At 42.5% G+C, this 20,979-nt stretch overlaps 2 protein-coding genes across 8 annotated transcripts in view; one reads left to right on the top strand and one right to left on the bottom strand.

Moving 5' to 3' along the window:
• Positions 1 to 94: 94 nt before the first annotated feature.
• On the bottom strand, positions 95 to 1,064 carry LOC147258563 (uncharacterized). Its single transcript, XM_086208492.1, has 4 exons — positions 1,045 to 1,064; positions 920 to 978; positions 212 to 813; positions 95 to 144 (listed from the first exon to the last, which is right to left on the bottom strand). The coding sequence occupies exons 1-3, from the start codon at positions 1,047 to 1,049 to the stop codon at positions 224 to 226; spliced, it is 654 nt and encodes a 217-aa protein (XP_086064618.1). The 5' UTR covers positions 1,050 to 1,064; the 3' UTR covers positions 95 to 144; positions 212 to 223.
• Positions 1,065 to 10,118: 9,054 nt separating this feature from the next.
• Positions 10,119 to 20,979, top strand: part of hydin (HYDIN axonemal central pair apparatus protein) — a 59,936-nt gene continuing 49,075 nt past the window's right edge. For 2 of the 7 annotated variants that reach the window (XM_086208485.1, XM_086208481.1), the window contains exons 1-6: positions 14,011 to 14,071; positions 14,165 to 14,241; positions 15,093 to 15,212; positions 15,616 to 15,750; positions 16,559 to 16,758; positions 18,606 to 18,730. In XM_086208485.1, the coding sequence (XP_086064611.1) occupies positions 14,209 to 14,241; positions 15,093 to 15,212; positions 15,616 to 15,750; positions 16,559 to 16,758; positions 18,606 to 18,730 (613 nt within the window). In that variant the 5' untranslated portion in view covers positions 14,011 to 14,071; positions 14,165 to 14,208. Of the gene's footprint in view, positions 10,228 to 14,008; positions 14,072 to 14,136; positions 14,242 to 15,092; positions 15,213 to 15,615; positions 15,751 to 16,558; positions 16,759 to 18,605; positions 18,731 to 20,979 lie in introns of those variants that run through there. The other 5 variants (XM_086208486.1, XM_086208483.1, XM_086208484.1 and 2 more) reach the window with 5 other exon arrangements.

Genomic DNA, 20,979 nt, shown 5'->3' with positions numbered 1-20,979 from the left:
AGCCCACCCCCATTAGCTACATTTTTAGATCAGGATGGCCTTTGTGGAAAGTGAAATGCCCATTCCATTGGAAAATTACACTTCAGGACACGAGTCATGTTCTTAATTTTATTTCTCATCAGAAGCAGCTGTCTTGAATCAGACCTGTAAAACATGAGTCAGATTATTATAATTATGAAAAACTTCCGGCTTATTACAATGAATGTCTTACCACAGAGGTCTTTCAGTAGCGGCCTTTAGGGGGTGTTTTAGCAGGAGATGCAGCCTCTTCAGTGCTAATAGAGACTGGCACCACTTCAGGGTCCGGGACGTAGCGGGTTTGGCTAAACCTCTGCCTTGCACGCTGGTAGCTTGAGTGAGAGCTGAACAAGTAGATCGGGTCCAAGTCAGACACATCACTTAACACTGGCCTGTCCTCACCTTCAGGGACAGACCCTGAGGAGCCACCTCCTACAGAGCCACTAGCTGAGCTAGCATAGCCACCACCACTGGCAGAGCCACCATGTCCTCCCCCAAAACCACCATAGCCTCCAGCTTGTGCAGCATAGCCACCACCATAGCCTCCAGCACCACTGGCAGAGCCACCATTTCCTCCCCCAAAACCACCATAGCCTCCAGCTTGTGCAGCATAGCCACCACCATAGCCTCCTGCACCACTGGCATAGCCACCATGGCCTCCCCCAAAACCACCATAGCCTCCAGCTGGGGTGGCACTGGCATAGCCACCATGGCCTCTGTGACCCCCAGCCACATTGAACCCGCCAGAAGATGGCTGTCGCCAGAAGCTTGCTGCAGCAGGGTCAGAGCCATATTCTGGAAAGAAAACCCAGTTAGAGACCAGCATTCATTTTAGGTGTTGGCAGAGTGAACAGCTTCTGGGTTGATGATTTCACTTGTTATTGAATGTCACAGTGCTTACTTTTCCCAGCTGGGACACAGCTGATGCTTCCAAGCAGGAGACAAGAAATCCACAGCAACCTAACAACACATTTGTTTAGTTGCACAGACTTCATTCAACTGGTAAGAGTATGTAGTATTTCTTACATCATCCTGGCAGGCTCAAGCATCTCAATCCAGGGAGTATCAGTAGATGTGTTCACCAGGAGCTCCACTGTAGTGTCTTCACACACTCAGAGCTGCTTTTAACTGCTTCTCACTGCTGCTGGAGTTGATTGATCAGTGGTAACAGCTGCTGCTCCTCTGGATTAATTGAGGTCCTCATTAAGGAAACAACATTGTGCTTCTGTTTCTTCCTCTGACTCCTAAAACAAGTAAATATTGCCCCCTGATGGTAAGATTTCTCATTACTCCAACATCGTGAAATTACAATGCACATCAAAGCCTCCTTTTATTGATGAAATTTCAGATGATCAACAAAATTCTTAACAATCTGTTACTGGTCATTGATTAATCGTGCCCATCCCTAGCTTAGATGAAGTTTAGCAATCCTCAACCCCAGAAATATGTGTGCACTTCTCTGGAGAGAACTTACTGCTGCACTATTGTCAGGTTGAAGCCTCCTCCCTGATTTAAGGGGCCAGCATGATAACCTATGCTTCCTTCTCAGTCTTCCAGGTCTGCATCATGAGCATGTCCCCCTTCACTTGTCTTCATTTAGACAAGTGAGGATGAGGAAAATGTCTCTGTCAATGACTTGCATCCATTCATTCTGCTCGGTGGTTCATCTACATCCATATTAGGTGTTTACCTCCATCCTGACATGGTGAGATATCAAGCCGTTCTTCATCAGAAAATGAAACCAAGCATTTCTCATGAAAATTAACAGAGTACAGAGTTCAGTACTTTCATGAGAAACTTGAAAAAGCAATGGACTCTGGAATCTAGCCATTTCTTCATCAGCACAATTACTGAACTTGGAGGGTGTCCAAAGATACTCAGGTCAGATATTGGAACTGAAAATATCCAAGTTAAATGGCTGCAACACTTTCTGAAAATAGCGATTTCCAAACCCAGAAAAGTTTTACAATTTGTTTTTTGTTTACATTGATTTACTTTGTCAATGTACTGACATGTATTCTTAATGACACATACATTATGCAGCAGATTTTTATTTTTCATGTATAAGCAGGTTTTTTTTTTTTCCCCCCAGAAGGCAAATACTAACAGTGTACCTGCTACTTCAATTGACAAGTCATCTTAGTTATAACCAGGGGTGAAAGTGAGCCGGAACGGGCCGGAACGCGATTCCAGTAAAATATTCACGGCCAGAACGGAGTTCTGTTAGAAAAAAGGAGAAGGGAACTGTCAAAATCCCATATTGAATAAGGAAAACGACGTCTGAAGGCGGTTTCGCACTGAACGCGGCAGACGCTGCGCGCTGCGCGGGGTGGGGCGCAAGCACGCGCAGCGCTCCGGAGTTGCTGGGCTTGGTTTGCGCTCATGTGACGTCACAGCGCTCTCACATACACAATGAATGGACTTCCCCCGCGTAACCGGCGCCTTGCGCGTTCAGTGTGGAACCGCCTTGACACGGAGTCGTGCCCATGAGCGCATCGCCACATGCGAGGCGTTTCTGGTTGGCTGACAGACGGACACGTGGGTCACGTTACCAGCATTGTTAGTTTTGATTGGTTAAAACCACACGTGTTCCGCTTTCACGGAACGAAAAAAAGAGAGAAAACGAAACAGGGGGCAAAATCAAATTAGTGATTGTTCTTGAAATTGTCACTCACTGTAAAGTGTAAACTGATATTTTGCTAAATAAATCATTGAGTGATATTGATGATGTTTTTTTCTTGTATGCATGTCTGCCTGTTCCCTGTTGTTCCCAAAGGCCATGCGCACAGTTCCAGCAAGACTTTTAAGCAACCTTTTAAGCCACTTTCACCCCTGGTTCTATCTTGATGTTGAACAAAAATCCATAATGTTTTATTTCATTGTCCCAGCACGGTCAGGCTTCTTCTCTTCTTGTTTCTCTTGCTTGCATCCCCATGTAAGAGGAGGTAGTTCTTTTCTTCTCTGAACATTTTTTTCTCTCTAAAACAATTAAAAAAAACTCCCCCAAAAAGAAATCTGTTTTTCTGCAGAAATTAGTACCTCATCAAAAAGATAACTAAGTTGTAAATTCAGGAAAAACAAGGCCGTTTTTTTTATCCCCAAGGAGTACACTTCCCTCGGTCTTCACTTAAGAGATTTACAGCATTTTTAACTGTATTTAAACCAGCTGATACAAATGTTACTGAATGCATCTGATGCAGGCGGTGGTGCATATCAGTCCTAGCTTGTATCTCTCAGTTCACACCCTACAGTTCTTGTGCTCATGATCTTTTTCTGCTGCAGTGCCAGTGTTTTGCTCAGCCTCCTCACCGCTGCTGTGTGGCTGCAGGTGCATCTGTTTACGTGCAGGAGACGTTCCAGTCCACAGAGAAGCACCTGGCTGACACCAGCAGAAAAAAAACCCCACCCTACATCCTGGAGCGTTTGACAGGAGCAAGACTTATTATCAAAAAGTAAATGTCAGTAATTATTTTACCACCTCAGTGGCTTAATAACATGCTACAATTATTATTATCACTTGTAAAAAAAAAAAAAAAAAAAAAGGGGGGAGAAAGAAAAAGGAATTAAAAACTCTTGCACATTGCAATGTGTAAAGGGAAGCACATGCTAGAGGTTGGTCCACCACCGTGACTGATATGCAGTGACAGTGACAGCACGACTGCTCTCTGCAGATACTCTTCACCTGATAACCTTCATCGTTATGATAAAACCCCGGGGGTCCACCATCACATTTGAGTCTCAACATAAAATGAAACTGAACTGCGAGAACGCAGACAGAAATATGTCAACAAATGACACTTCACCAAGAACAATAAGGAAATTGTTCTAGGAAAACTTACATAGGTTCACTTAAATGAAGCTCTGACTCACAAACAGCCAATCCCATTCCTTAATAATGGAGTGCATGAAAACTGATCCACAAAGATTTGAATCACAGTCTACATGGGACACCAACACCAATGATAGAAACAGCATTAACTGGAGCTTTAAAACGGACAGATCAAAGTGCCAGCATGGCAGCTTTTGTCTTTTCCAAGTTGAACCGTCACTGAAATTCAGTCATCAGAAGCGATCAAGAAAGCGATGTCACAAATGTTATAGTGACAGATTTTTTAGTTGTATGTCCAAGATTCTATTCCACCCTTTTACCGACACCCAACTGTGCGATTTTACCTGAGTGATGCTGTGACCCAGTTGTTGGAACATAAAGAGGAATACACTCAGTTCGGAGTGATCCGCTACTTTGCTGAATAGTAGGTTGAACAAAGCCAGGGTTCGGTGTTTGGTCTGGAAAGGCTTTCTCATTTGATATTGATTAAAAAAACTCTTTTAAAATTCAGGCGGCACGGTGGTGCAGTGGTTAGCAGTGTCGCTTCACGGCAAGAAGGTTGCGGGTTCAAGTCCCAGCTCAGGCACTGGATCTTTCTGTGTGAGTCTGCATGTTCTCCCTGTTCCTGCGTGGGTTCTCTCTGGTACTCCAGCTTCCTCCCACAGTCCAAAGACATCAAGAGGGGACGAGGCTGATTGATACTCTAAATTGACCGTAGGTGTGACTGTGAGTGTGAATGGTTGTTTGTGGTTGTTCGTCCAGAATCAGTCAGGAGCAAGTAAAGACCTCCAAGGAGTCAAGGTTTATTCCCCACCACCAGGTGACACACAAAGGAGGAGAACCTCAACGAGTTGCTGCTGTCTGACCCAAACCTAGGTGCATCTCTCCTGTTGAGGTCTCTATTGAGGTCCATGTCACTCAGACACACTGTGCTGTAAGTCATGCCTCCTAGATAGCTCCCCTCCCACCATGAGGAACATTTATAGAGTATTGGCCAGCCAATATGACCCTGCATGGGTTCCTCACCCCATATACTACGAGGGCCAAAGTGCTTGTTCAGCAGCCAGTCAGTTGCATGTGTGTAACTCTTTATAACATTCACAATATCATAAAAAGACCCACATGCAAGCAGAAAAATTTAAAATCAGTGTCGCCATATTTATTGAACAGGTGATTCTTGATTGTCAGAATTCAAATATTTATGAAACTAAAATTTTAAAGCAAAGCATTGGTAAACAATGTCCCTGTCATCATTTAGCGGGTGATTCTGATCCACCATCTGTACTACTATTATTGGCGAATGAGGGCTTTTTCTCTTCCTCCTGTTGATTGAGGGAACCTCCATTGTTTGTGAGATGGGATTCTGGATAGAAAGAGAACAGTCAAAATGTCAGAGGCAAAGGCTTTTCTAAAACGTTCTGTTCTTCAGTGCAGTGAGCGCAGCTGACTGCTGTAGCTTGCTATTGGCCATAATGCCAGTCAGTCTGTGTACCCCTCTCCACCACAGGTTTTAGTGGATACAGTCTATTGCTCAGAACTGAGCCAGCTTGTCATCCCTGTTGGTCAAGCTGCCCCCCCAGCGCACTACCGCACAGAAAAGAACACTAGCCACCACAGGGTTATAAAACACGGCGAGCATTTCCACACACTCATCAAAAGACCTCAGTGTCCACAAGAAAAACAGACGGCTCCGCCCCTTCCTGTAGAGGGCATCTGTATTAGTGGCCTAGTCCAGCCTATCATGGAAGTGGGCTCCCAGGTATTTATATATGTACCACTTCAATATCCCCACAAAGTATGGAGACTGCTCGGTGGGGTGTCCTATTCCTCCGAAAATGAAAAAAAAACAAGTTTTCCTCTGCACCGGGACAATACCTGTCTTCAGGCTCTCGTTGAATATCCACTGAAGGGGCTGCACAAGCTGGGCTGTACAGTCCCTCAGGAGCCTTGGACATAGTCCATGTGGGCCTGCCGCCTTCCCCGTATGCAGTCTCCTTTGCTCCACCTGGAGGGGCCGTTGGGGAGGGGCTATCGACAGTAGACAGCAGAGCAGGAACAGCAGAAGCAGCTGATATTATTGGGCCGGGGGTGGATAGCTGGGTAGAGTAGGCATTGCCCCCTCCATCAAACCTACTGAAAAATTGGTTGAAATTGTTGGCTCTGTCCACATCACCATGAACAGCCTGGCTATTATTCTTGGCATTGCCAGTTATATATTATATATATAGTTATATATTCCTCATTCCCTTCCACACCTCTCTGATATTATTCTTTTTCATCTTACTCTTCACCTTCCTCTTGTAGTCCATCTTGGCCTGTCTGATTCCCCCCTCAACTCCTGCTGTATCTCAATCATCCTCTCCTTGCCCCCTGAATGCCCTCTTTTTCTGGTAAAGGAGTTGTTTGATGTCATTATTAACCCAAGGTTTATTGTTCGGGAAACAATGCACCATTTTTACAGGCATCACAGTGTCCCTTCAGAAATGTATGTATTCGGTGAGAATGTCCAACCTCCCATTCATGTCCATATCCGCATTATTGTCCCTTGGCTCTAACACAGTGATTCTCAAACTATTGGGCGCGCCTCCCCCCTAGGGGGGCTTGGTGACATGTCGGGGGGAGTGCGTGACCGCTCTGTGTGTGATTTTTTTTTTCTTTGGCAGCTGAAAAGGTAGCAGGCAGAACTACGTTTTGACATGAGACCAGCCAGACTCATTTGTGGGTGGTGCAACACACAAACGTAGTTGCTTAATAACCTGACATACAGAGAGAGAGAGGAAGACAGAGAGAGACGGTTTACAAATGGACAAATATGTAATAGGGAAGAAAAGAAAATTCTGGCCACTAAACCACTACTTCGACAAGTAACGTCCCATAACATTGGAACTACATAATGTGTCTTTTACAGTATGTTACATTGGCGTCGCCACCATTATAAGTGGGTGGGTCCAGACCCACCCACTTTTAGGGTCCAATAATACTCGACCCACCCACTTTTATCATAATTTGGGGAAATTTTCTGGTCAAAATTCAAGTTTTTTTCCTTTGTTCCATTTCGATTTGTGGGTGCCAAACGCAGGAAAAATATAGCCTTAGTGAAAGACAGCCATTGAAGGGGAAGAGAATCATGTCTGGGACATGTAGTAGTTTACACCATTTAATTTGATATTTCCTCTCTTGTTATAGCTCTGTAAAACCACCTTTAAAATGCACTAGAATGCAGGAAATTGCATAGTGGTAGTAGCAACTCTATACAGAAGAGTAAAAGGACATCCAGTCCACTCAAAGACACACAACCACTTCTTTAAAGAAAAAGAGCACATTTGTTCAGACGTCCTATTCCTTTTTTTAAAAAAATTACCTGTCCTGTTCAGCAGCTGGGGCAAGCAGTATCAATGTTCCTGGTGCCTTGTTGTACTGAAGCAGTTTTACTCTGCATAGGAGGAATCTGATAAACTCCTCCTATCGCCATTTGTGTTTAACTTTATAAGAAATGGTATTGGTTCATTGATAAAGCTAGGGAAGACGGGGGAGACACACACACACACACACACACACACACACACACACACAGAAAAACAACAACAATAGCAAAAAGAAAAACAAACAAAAAACAGTAACAATAACAACAGAAGAAAAAAAACATTGGTTGCAGAATTTCCAGTGCAAATTTACCATGTGGTTTAATATAATTTTAAAATAAATGTCTGAGTGTGTGATTATGGATCAATGTGCTCCGCATGTGTGTATGTGTGTGTGTGTGTGTGTGTGTGTGTATGTGTATGCTACGGTTTGTCTTGGATGATGTAGGGAGCTGACTGTAGCTGATGTGGGGGACAAGAACAACACGCCCCCAGTCCAGGATAGCAGGCAGGTCAGGACCAGGCCACCAGGGCACCCAGAAACCCCCCGAACACAGGGAGCCACAAGGAGCCACAGGGAGCCACAGGGAGCCAAAGTGTTGTTTTTGGCAGGCAATTTAGATTTAGTTTTCGTCTTCTGGACTAAATGCTTCTTAGTTTTAGTCACATTTTAGTCATTTCTATCCTTGATAGTTTTAATCTAATTTTAGTTGATGAAAACCCAAAGGTTTTAGTCAAATATCAAAGATACCTATAAAATAAAAGATATATGCGTATGTACTTAATAGGCCAATACAGGTGTTAGAATGAAGCACACTGAAACTGATCTAACTTTCAAAGGTGAGTTTTTCCACTTTTTCTTTCTCTACCTTTTACTTTTATTATTTTGTTGCAGATGCAGACAACACACTGGCACACAATATGAGTATTGTATCACAATAAAATATGATTAAACAAAAAATAAAAGCACACTTGACTTCCATATGAATGTCCTACATATTGGCTTTAGCTGCTATTATTGGTTAAAGCATCCATGTGTGTTGCTTAGATAGGGAACAGCAACAGGTCTGAAGACTACCGTGTTTCCCAGTCCCACAAACATGGGTCAAAGCATTTCACTTGCCACCCGTTCACAAATGGACAGGGGTTTTATTCAAAACATGCTAAATTAATAGAAGGGCTGGTTGAAACGAGCCAACATTAGCAGGGCCCCTGGCAGCCCCATTTATTCTAGCTTTAGCATGTAGCACTAGGAAGCGGTCTCTGCACCACGGGGGAGGAGGAACCACCACCACCACCACCATCACCACAAAACTTTAGGCTTCATACAAACAAGAAAAAGCATCACAGGGCTGGCCTAACATGGACTAAAGCTATGCTTTAATCATCCCTCTTTTTACGACCACCCGACACCGCTGCTGCTGCCGTGGTGTGTGTCCCGTCCGCTGCAGACAGGCCCAGACGTGTCTCTGTGTGTGCATGTGTGTGTGTGTGCGTGCGAGAGAGAGGCTTTTAGTGCGTGTGTACTGATGATGGGGGCGTGACCATTCGGACCAACAGCTACAGCTGGCTCCGTTCTGATGTTTGAGCTTGTGATTGACGTTGCACGCATGTTATACTTGGCGGGAAAAAAAACGCATGTTTTGAAACTTTGATCGTCCACCCACTCACAATTTAGTCTCGTCTTGTTCTTGTCAGATGAAAATGTATACGATTTCGTCACATTTTGGTCTTTACAGGGCTATGGTGACGTTTATCTTAGTCTCCTTATCGTCATGGAAAAAAGGGGTCTGACGTGGTCATTTTCGTTCAGCATGACGAAAACAACACTGATTGGCAGGTATCTGCTTAATGGGAGAAATCTTTAATTTGCCTGTTGCCATGTTTAATTTATTTTATTGTTTTCTCCCAGATATCTTTTAGTTGGAGTCTTGGAAATTGTTTGAATTTTGTTGTTTGAGCCTTGTGCAATTGCAATATGTAATATGTTAAAAATAAAAGCATATGTTGGATACAAATAACTGTTCAATTTCTTTATTCAATAGGCATAGGCTATTAAAAGTTTGTGGTCTATATAAACTGTAAGTATTAAAACAGAAAGATATGCTTTAATTTACTGTAGCTCTTATGTACCCTTTGATATTTCATAAAATATATATACATACACTTATCGCAGGTCATATCGTCGTCGCAATATTGAACAGTGTAATCGCACATCACATGTTTTCCTGATATCCCCGGCCCGACTTTGAACCTTCCATCCACATAAACAGTTAGCAGGTTGCACTTAGCTTAGCTTCCGGGCCGCTAGCCTTAGCAGCAAAACATAGGATCCGCCATTCTTCCGTCATGTTACACATCATATCCTGTTTTTTCTTCATTACACATCCTAATGCAAAACAATACACAACTCAACGATTTATAACAAAACACTAACCAGCTAATTTCGGGTCGCTAACTCACCTGGATATATTCGATGGAAACGCCCATTAGGGTTTCTCTTGAAGTTCACTTCGTCAGCTGATTCTGCCGCTTCCTCTGTGTGCCGCGTGAGACAGGCAGCTAACGTCCGTGCGCGAGGTGCGTTCACCGGCGGTATGAATCTTTAACGTTACAACGACACCAACGTTTGCGTGTATGGTGTTTAAGGATCGTAGGAAATTAAAGTGATAATAAAAAATAACCCAGGTTACAAATGTCTTTGTCGCTATATTTAGCAAGCCTTCAGACCCCTCTAGTGACTCTTCTTCAAACAAATCAAGTAGCTACATGTCTAGTAACTTTTTTTGGTGTTATGGGAGCCTTTAAGAGACTGGAACATGAAAGCACATATTGCCCCTCTATTCTCAATGAGCAGTGGATGTTCACCCCTCTGCGTCCAGAGTCAGTGACAAATATATCAACTTTTTCAGGTCTTGTGAGAACATCACTCCGTTCCAGCAAGGTGAGCAGCGGGGTCCATCAGAGTGTCCCTGGCCAACCCCCGCCCCGCTACCCCCCAACAGATAAAGTTCATTTGTAAGTCTAAACATATTTTTATTATTATTATTTTTTCACACATTTGTCTCCAATGATGAGAATCCTTTATCTGTCACATAAAGTCCATTATATATGAAATCAATATTATGCAAATTAATTGATGATGTCATCTAGCGACGTCTGGCTACTTTTCAGACAGCCAATAGCTGCTTTCTGGAATTGGAAAGAATTGTTCCCACTGCGTGAATACATTTTAGCCAAAGGTTTTTCAAAAACTTTGCATTGAATGTTCATAGCAAAATTAGCATCCAATGAACAGTGGGTAATAGAATAAATACTTGTGGTTTTATTGGAATAACTTTCAGCTTGCATGCAAAAAGAGAATCACAGTCAATTTAAATCCAGCAGACAGTTTTTATTTCAAATAAATCAGACAATTGCACAAATGAATATGAAAGGAAGAAATGGTTTAAAAAACATTCTACACTCTAAAGCATGTTAAAGTTTATTTTAAGGTTTTAAGGTGGTGGTAAGGAGGACACCCTGATCCTCCCTGTCGTCACTGCCATGATTTTCTTCTTTGGGTGCTGTGGTTCTTCTGATGAAGGGCAGCATGATGTTTGCTGTATTAGGCTCCATGAAATATCTTCTTTGGGATGCCACAATATCCTCCTCAGGACTCCATCTTCCCTGGCATTGGTGACACAAGGGTTTCTTCTTGTGCCTCATTACTTCAAGTAGAGAACCCTATCATCCTTCTACCGAATGGTGCAGCTATGTATTCCACAGAGGACGCTGTGACCCAGTAGTAGAAGTATTCAGGTTCAGGGGTTGTCCTCTGGATCTAATTCTGCCTGGTACCGCAGTTCTAGCCACGCCTGGCAAAATAATTATTTTGCAGTGAAACTTCGTTCCTCGGAGCAGGAATTGGCCTCCAGACACGGTCCTCCCTGGCACTCTAATTGCTGCAGTGCTGCCCAAATGGATTGTTGAGACTGTAATCGGTCCTTGGGGCAGGGGATGGCTCCCATATCATGTCCATCACTTCATTACTTGCACCTTTGTAACCACAAAAACCTCCTACCAAGCTTGGTAAAATAGTTGTCTTCATGAGCAACACTGGTGCTTGGGGCAGGGGTTGGCCTCCAGACCCTGTTCTCCCTGGCACCGCGGTTGATGGTGTGCCGATGTATCTCACAGAGGACGCTGTGATCCTTCCTTACATCAGCACCACAATTCTTCACATAAGGAACAGCACGATCAGTCCTGGACAACATACGGCAAACTGTCCTGTGGTAGCAAATTTCCAGTTCAGGAGTTGGCCTCCAGATCCTGTTCTCCCTGGCACCGCGGTTGATGGTGTGCCGATGTGACTGATGTGACAAACTGTGACCTTTACAGGAGATAACAAAGTGTCTTTGTTCTGAAACTATGTTGGGAACTCATTAAACTAGAAAAATATACATTTCCGTGTGCAAATTAGTGAGGGGCATGGGTGCATGTAGGGGTGTTTTGACACCAATACAGAATCCAAACGTTAGTCATGTGATGAGATGGCTACTCTGGTTATGAAGTTAACTGACAAAATGTGAATTGAAAGAATAACACAAATGTGTTTTTGAACCAAGTACACTTCATCAGTTGAGTTTGATCCAACATTTGAAGTTAGATTTCTGTGGGCTGCATTATGGTTGAGGAAAGCAGGCCGATATTGTAACGGTTACAGGGAAACTCATTTGCCTCTTCTGCTGCCAGTTCAACCCACCTTAGCAGAAGACACACTCATTCACATCAGGGGAGAGCAGCTTAGACTTTGTTTTGAACATAGCATTGTGGATGCATAGGAACGTGGATCAAATATCCTTTGTCAGAAGTGGGATTCAAACCCACACCTCCAGGAGAGACTGCTACCTGAATGCAGCGCCTTAGACCGCTCAGCTATCCTGACAGAAACTGAAAAATGTAGACTGCAATATGAACTGAATTAATTCATTGGTAAAGTAGAATCGTTCGCAAAGGCACTACTGGCTCCTGAGTTGTTGTATTTATTGTTCACATTAAATACACAGTCTGTGTACATGGCAGTAAAACATGAATTTCATTTTTCTGAAGGACAAGTAACGTACCATAACATTGGAACTACATAATGTCTCTTTTACAGTATGTTACATTGGCGTCGCCACCATTATAAGTGGGTGGGTCCAGACCCACCCACTTTTAGGGTCCAATAATATTGGACCCACCCACTTTTACCTTAATTTGGGGAAATTTTCCGGTCAAAATTCAATACATTAATGTATGTAGTAGATTGTTGACGTGCTTGATTTTTGAGAACCGATTATCAGCCTGTACCATTTATTTTGTAAGATAATTTCATCTGGACAACCCCCCCCCCCCCAGCTCCACTTGGTTTGCTCTGTGCGTGTGCATGCGAGAGATTGAGCAAGGTTTCGTTGCTGAAGTGCAGCAACAGTGTATCGCTGCAGTGAACCAGAGCAGAGACGATCAGTGGACAGGTGTGCGAGCGCTGTAAAGCCAACATATTTTCTATGCGATCATCCCCCACCCATAAAGGTAACGTTAAGGACTGTACTACGCTCGTAGGCTCCAATCCTGACATGTAGCATACCAAAATGATGGAGAGAGACTCAGCTACAAGCACATACAAAGCACTGCCAACCAAACGAAACACGGCTCACAACCCAAGCAAGTATGGCGGCATGTAACAAAAACACGAAAACGGCGTTTCTGCGTCTGCACATTTCACCACCTCATGCTACCCGATGCTAACCAAACAAATGACATATCATATGAAAGCATGATCCAACTGTAGGGGGAGAATCAGGTGAAGACAAGAGAGAGATAGGAGAGAGCATGGGAAAGAGAGATGGAGAGAGGGCACGAGAGGGAGAGAGGAGTTTGTCACCCAGCCTTGAGACACATTGATTTCTGAGAAATGTCAGTATTATGAGGAATTAGTAGTTTACCAAACACACCATTTAATTTGATATTTCCTCTCTTGTTATCGCTCTATAAAACCACTTTTAAAATGCACTAGAATGCAGGAAATTGCATAGTTTTTATTACACCCCCCCCCCAGTGGACCCACCCACTTTAATTTTCCTTGCAACGCCCCTGCCCCAGTGACCCCTAACAGGATAAGCAGAAGATGGATGGATGATATTTGATCCAAAAATTGTATTGTGTTGTAGTTGTGTTTTTCACAGCTGCGTCATTTCTTTGTTTTTCTAGAATGAAGAAAGATCCAGCAATGTTACAGAGAGTAAAAGTCGAGAAATATAAAATAAACTATGATCACGTATATGTGAAGATGCTGTTAAATTAAAAAAAAAAACAACCTATTTTCAAATTCATGACGTTTCCATTCCTTATTCTGTTGACGCTGCTCAAGATCCACTACGAGTATGACAATTTCTTGCAGGATTTTAGGGGAGTTTTATTTTTGGCCGACTGATTTTCTTCCCTTTTCAAATTTGCTCTCATGTATATGAAATATTGGTAAATTTACTAATGAAAAGATTTATAACATGGTATTATTTCTGTTCGGATCTGCTGGCATAAAAATCAAGCAGCACATCACTATACAGCAAAGGAAGTGAGCAGAAATGTCGATTCCGAAGTCATTCCAGGAACGAAGGTCCGTGTTCACATGGCGATTACAAAAGCTTTGTTCTTTCACTTTGGACTCTTGACTTGTGATTTTATTTTAATACGAAACTCGTTTACGCAAGGGGTTTTCGCAACAATTTTTAGACTGTCCCTAGATGCAGTGAACCTCGAACCAATCAGAAAGCACTTTCCTGGGCGCGTTGTCATAGCAACAAACCACAACGAGTCACCGACAAGCACTGGTTTATTAACGGTAAGTTAATTATATTCTTTAAAAAGCAGGGAGGCGTAACTTTTATCTGAAATTAACCATCATAGGCGCTGGCTTGTCTCTGCTCTTCTGTAGGAAAATTCGTCTGGGACTGAGAGCAGGTCGCGTGCGTCAAAGAGATGAACACCAAACCGGACAGCGGAGCTGGGCAGGTGAGGATCAGGAAGATGTCTGTGCCACCGATTTATGTCCGTTAATTCCGCTCGGTGGTTGATAAACATCTATATGAGGCATTCACCTCCTGACATGGTGAGGTATGTTGCCAGTCTTCATCAGAAAATGAAACCAAATATTTCTCAAAAAAAGAAAAGAAAAGAAAATTAACTGGACAGAGTTAAGTACTATCATGAAACGCCTGGAAAAGTAATGGAAATTGAAAATAGCAATTTCTCAGAGAAGTTTTAGAACATTTTTGGTTAATATGTGTAAAACAGTTTTTTTCTCCCCCAAAGGTAAATACGAACACTGTACCAGCTGCTAGCTTGTAGCTTCAAGTTGATGTGAGTGTTTAGCTCGGCCTCCTCACTGCTGCTGTGTTGCTGCAGGTGGACCTGTCTGTTTACACTCGTCTGTTCAGCCCAAAGTTTGCTGAACCCCTTTTTTATTTTCAAAAAAAGAATCAAATTACGATTATTTCGACCGCTATTGACCGAATTTCACAATTTCCAGCACAAATTCTCTCTCACCGTGTCGTTCTTCCCATTGTAATTGACACTGGTCTGTTGAATATTACAGGCTTGCTGGAATATCTCTGCAGCACCATAATTGGAATGATATTTTAACACCAAGTTTACCTTTATTATAATTCTCAGCTTTTCCTCAAGGTTCATCATTTTCATGAGTGACTGACTGATTCATTTCATAATGCACATGTACATTTTACACACACAGTAAGCTAAAAAAAAGATGAGTTGTATGTGGGTTTTTTTTTTTTACTTTGATGCACAGTTATTTCTTTGTGTATGTGTGTGTGTGTGTGTGTGTGTGTGTGTTTTGTTGTCAGAAGACCTTCGTGGATGCGGATCAGGCTCTTTTCCAGCCCCAGCCTTCAGAGCTGGTCTTCCACAACTTTACTCCTGGGGAGACCTACAAGTTACAGCTCACCCTCTACAATACTGACAAGGTGTGTGACTGACTACCTGTAATTTGTGGTGCGTACCTGTAATTTGTGGTGCACGGGGGCTCTGGGAGATCACTCTTTTTTAACGATTTTCACTGTACCCCCCAGTAAAGCGACAATAAATGTTGATTCTGATTCTGATTCTGACTGAGGCCAAACAGTTCGTTGTTGAACTGAAGAAGAGAAAGAAGTGTTTACACTAACCGTGTGTTTAATGAGTGTAGCATGATTTGAAAAGATCATGAGGGATTGGAAGCAATGTTCTGTTGTAGTCTGTAGATACAACCAAGTCATTATAAATAAATCACAATGAGCACGTGTCTCTGTCTCTTTGAGTGCATTTTAATAATTACAATAATAATAATAAGTGCAATTTATGAACTTCAGTGCTATTTTTTTTTTCAAGGTTCCACAGCAAGTGAAAATGGAGCCGCAGGAGTCACAGTATTTCAGTGTTGTCTGTTCCAAGAATGCGAGGGACCGTGTTGCACCGGGGCTGTCTGCTACCTTCCATGTCATCTTCTCTCCACAGGTGGCCAAGGTAGTTAGTCAGATCTATAAACACTACTACTGAAAAAATACAGGCAACAAAGTTGAAATTTTCAATTAATTCAGGTCATCAATTTTATTTGTGTAGCACCAAATCACAAGAGTTATCTCATGACACTTCAGAAGTTGAGTAGGTGTAAACTTATACTCTTTTAATTAATTTACACCCAACAATTCGCCATGAGAAAAAATCCTGCAACAGCGATGATGAAAACCTTCCTTTTAACAGGCAGGAACATCGAGCAGTTCCAGGCTCAGTGGGAACAGCCATCTGCTCGGACCAGGTGGAGGTGGAGAGAAATGGAAATCAGGGGCAAAGATCAATAAGGGAAAGAGCAAGAGGAGGGAGAGAAAGATGGGAAGGACAGAGGACAGAGAGAGTTAAAACACACAACAAACAAACAATAACAACAACAGTAAACTAGCTACCAATAAGAACATCTACCAGATACTTTAGTAATCAACTTCAGTGTCAAATGAGCATGAAAGTGCCTGTACTGATACTAATACAAACGCAATGCTGATGTCAATGTTTGGATTGTACAGTACTGAGAATACCTGTATGAATACTAGGTGGTGATGCTGGAGGCCAAGACGGTGCCATCTAGGGTTCCTATCTCATCAGATAATGTGTGTCTAAGATGTTTTGGACCCAACACGAAAACTTTAGTCCCATCAGAATTTAATAGGAAATTGCAGATCATCTATATTTTTACGTCCTTTAGACAGGCCTGAAGTTCTGTTACTTCATGGATTATTTGTGTGATGCACTTTTTTTTTTTTTTTTTTTTTCTGTCAAGGACTACCAACACAGACTGGTTTTTGTGACAGAGAGGGAAAAGTTTGAGGTACCAATCCGTGCCATTGGGCCGAGGGGCATTCTAGACATTCGTGGTGAGCTTCATTTACCCATCTGCCCAGTGAAAGCCTCGACAGAGAAGACTACGCTTGTCCGCAACATAGGAAACAGTAAAGCCATGTTCACCCTACACACACACAGGTGAGAGTCCACACAATGAGTGTGTGTCTGCCAAATTTGGGTGATCATATGTATTACAATTTATTCTCCAGCTACAGTTATTTGACACATTAATACTCACACCATAAATTCAATTCAACAGCATAGAACCTCTTTAAGTGATATCTTATGGACACATTTATTGAACATTTTCTGTAATCTCTATTGATTTTTGATCATTCAAAATACCCATCTGGAATGTTTTTACGGAACCACTGAAATGTCAGAAATGTCTGAAATATTTCAGAATAAATTTTGCTTCTCCTCAAAATATTTTTAGATTTTTCCTTGTAATATTTTTTGCACTCCCTTAAATCCATAGGTGAAGGCTGATCGATATTATGACATAGTACGAATAGTACTAAGTATTATGTGTCAGTTACACTTTCACTTGGGCCACAGAGCAGAAAAATATTTTTTTCTTTCTGTCATTTACCTTTTGTGATGAAGATCAGAGTTTTAAAAAGTCTGAATTTGAAGTAACATGGAAGGTGTTATAATCCTGGCTCAAAGGGAAGCAACACAAGGAGTTCACAACTGCTGGAGGAAGATTAATGAGAAAGTTGTATTAGTGAACAATGAAAAGTTAAAGGTTAAATGTCAGGGTACCCAGGGTTTTTTAAGGCAAGTCATCCAGTCACAGGTGATTACAGTCCAAGTTCAAGGTACCTTGGAGGAAAAATCTCACCAAGGATGTGACAGGCCTGTACCAGAGGTTATAGAGAAAGCTGTTTCAAAAGTCATCAAATACACTTTTCTCCCGAACAGTCCTTGCCTGCATTAAAAGAATGAGGTTTGTGTTTTGCATTTACAATAAAACCGAAACAGTTGGAAATTATGAGATTTTGTTATTTTATCAGATAGACGCCTGGAACTACTTTGACTGCTTGAGCCTCCTGTCCCGTTGTGTTCTGTCAGCTTCCAAAGCCTCTGCAGTTCCTCCTCTGTGTATAGTCTGGCTCTCACAGATAAGATGATTTGTTCTTTGGATTCCCATTAGCTGGGCTTCAGTCAAACTACAGGCACGCTGACTGAGCTGAGCCGTGTTTTAGCCTTCGTGTTGTTTCTTCTGGGGTGGCATGGTGGTGCAGTGGTTAGCACAGTCACCTCACAGCAAGAAGGTTCCAGGTTTGAGCCCCCAGGATCTTTCTGTGTGGAGTCTGCATGTTCTCCCTGTTCCTGTGTGGGTTCTCTCTGGTACTTCAGCTTCCTCCCACAGTCCAAAGACATCAAGAGGGGACGAGGCTGATTGATACTCTAAATTGACCGTAGGTGTGACTGAGTGTGAATGGTTGTCTGTCTATATGTGTTGACCCTGTGATGGATTGGTGACCTGTTCAGGGTGAACCCCGCCTCTCACCTGAAGGCTGCTGGGATAGGCTCTAGGCCCCCTGTAACCCTAAACAGGATAAGCGGTAGAAAATTGAAATGGATGGCTGTTTCCTCTGTTAATGTAAATAGGAGTAGCAGGCAGCCACAATCCAACTACTCTAGTCTAAACCTATGGCATCATAGTGAGCTTCCACCATGCCTCAACCCACTGCCCAGTAGAGCAGCTGCTGCAGTCACAGCTCGCAGCTTTATATTGTGCTGTTGGTGCTCTTCCCTTCTTCATGAGCTCCAAGTGACAGATTATATTTTGACTTTCTGTAATGTCTGCTGAGTATTATACCCGTATGTAGCCGTTTAATTCAGCTCTCTGGCACAACGCACTGTCTTTGGCCTGGATTTTGTAAATTGAAAAATTTAATGTGAGATAATGCAAAGAGCCTTTAGGGGGCTATGCTATTTATACCACCTTTTTAAACTCTCTTTTGGCTTTCTAACAGGCCTTTTTCAGTGTTGCCATCTTCAGGGACTCTTGATGTCGGTGAGAGCATGCAGGTGACTGTGTATTTCAACCCCATGAGCACTGGAGACCACCAGCAGGACTTGCTGCTGCACTACCACACTGGTGAGAGAAAAGTCTTCGTAGTTTCTGAAAAACTGTCACAATCTGCTACTATATATGTACTCTTAATCTGTCAATTTCCATGCGTTACACAAATATATTTCAATCAGAGCATGCACACACACACACACACACACACACATGTGCGCGGACACACATTTTTTGGGAACTACATCTAATTTCATTTCCTGGAAACTCACCAACCTTCCAATCTCCTCCAATCTTTCTTGGAAGTTGGTGTTTGTGTGTGTGTGTTTGTGTGTGTGTGTGTGTGTGTGTGTGTGTGTGTGTGTGTGTGTGTGTGTGTGTGTTCTTGTACTTGCTACATATTAAGGACTAGAATACGTATTTAACTAACAGAGTGAAGACATTTTTGGAAAGTGAGGACATTTTAGTTGTCCTCACATCTTCAAAGGGCCGTTTGAAGCTCAAGACTTGGTTTTAGGGTCGAGGTTAATATCAGGCAGTCAGTTGAGATGGTTAGGTTTAGGGTGAGGGGCTAGGGAATGTATTACGTCCATGAAAGTCCTCACAAAGATATCAGTAAGTAAATAAACGTCTACATTACTTCCGTATTTACCTGTGACAGTTTGTGTTTTACAAGTGTCACAAACTAGTATGATGATTAAAACCTGCAGACATGAAACAGAACAGTAGATCAACACATTGCATGCGGCAGCTGTTGTTCTCTCTCTCTCTCTCTCACTCTCTCTCTCATTCACTTGCTCTCTCACTTGCTCTTCCTCACTCACACTCTTTCTTTCTCCCCCTTTTTCTCTTTCTCTCTGCCTATTTCCAATAGGGAAATGTAACAATGAACCACTAAAATATGTCTTCATCACTCAAAGAATGTATCACATAAACAAACCAGGAATTTACATAAAGCCTTGTTATATCCAAAATGTACATTTTTATTTAAAGGTTATTTAAAGGTTTTCGCAGAGTGATAGAGACACCTTGTTACTTGCATGCAGACTGATTACAAATCCCATTAGCCATTAGGACTTTGTCTCTGGTGGAATGAGAACATTTCTCCAGGGAGTTGTGTTTGGGGCGGCATGGTGGTGCAGTGGTCAGCACTGTCGCCTCACAGCAAGAAGGTTCTGGGTTCAAGTCCCGGCTCCAGCACGGGATCTTTCTGTGTGAGTCTGCATGTTCTCCCTGTTCCTGTGTGGGTTCTCTCTGGTACTCCAGCTTCCTCCCACAGTCCAAAGACATCAAGAGGGGACGAGGCTGATTGATACTCTAAATTGACCGTAGGTGTGACTGTGAGTGTGGTTGTCTTTCTCTATGTGTTGGCCCTGCAATGGACTGGTGACCTGTCCAGGGTGAACCCCACCTCTGGCCCGAAAGCCGCTAGGATAGGCTCCAGCCCCCCTGCAACCCTTACCAGGATAATCAGAAGAAAATGGATGGATGGATGGATGGAGTTGTGTTTGTGATTTGCCTTATGTACAAGAGTGTATATTATAGATTTTTTGTATAATTTCAGCCAGACGGACTTTATAAAAATGCTCATATGGCAGTTGAATAGAGAAGTTTTGGATGGCAGGTTTCGAAGGACATTTTATCATCTTTGTGAGGTTCATCCAGTCTTTCAAAGCTTAGTTTGACCATATGTTAGTTAATGAGGTGTTATTTTACCTCGTCACGCTTTTGGAAAGACTTGATACTCTGAACTGTAGTGTGTTGTGAAAGTGACATTCACACTTGCATAACTTTCAGCGCCAACAAGATACATGATTGTGAATCTTCCTCTATGTGAATATCAATAGTATATTAAAATTGAGACCAGAACTAGATTGTTTTCGTTTTGCTGGTAATGTCATTCGATATTTGATTGTTTTACTTGTGTTTCTGTAGAAAATGTGAAGAAAACAAAATTGTGAGATTTAATCAAAGAAACATGGACTCATCATTCTTTTATGTGTGGAAATTGAGGGATATCCAGGGTGGCACTGGCTACCCCTGAATTGCACTCATTATGCCCTTTTAAATAATGCAATTAATTCTTTTTGGAATGAGCCTCTCATTGATTGGCTCTTTTTCAAGTCCACAAACCCCAGCATTGAGCTCAGTTTAATGGCTGAAAAAAATAGCATTGCGTGGTTTGACTGATTTGGTTCTGGTGTTTGTTTATGTAATGGCTTCATTTATTTTCTCACAATATTTTTGGAGGAGGGTGAAGAGGTGAGGATGATTGGGGGTGTGAGCTGGGAATCAGCTCTTAAAAGCCCTTGAAGTCATCTTGC

This window comes from Aulostomus chinensis, chromosome 7, assembly GCF_037954235.1.
Source record: "Aulostomus chinensis isolate RoL2024-O1b breed Wild chromosome 7, RoL_Achi_v1.0, whole genome shotgun sequence".
NCBI lineage: Eukaryota > Metazoa > Chordata > Actinopteri > Syngnathiformes > Aulostomidae > Aulostomus > Aulostomus chinensis.
This window is presented reverse-complemented; position numbering and strand designations above follow the sequence as displayed.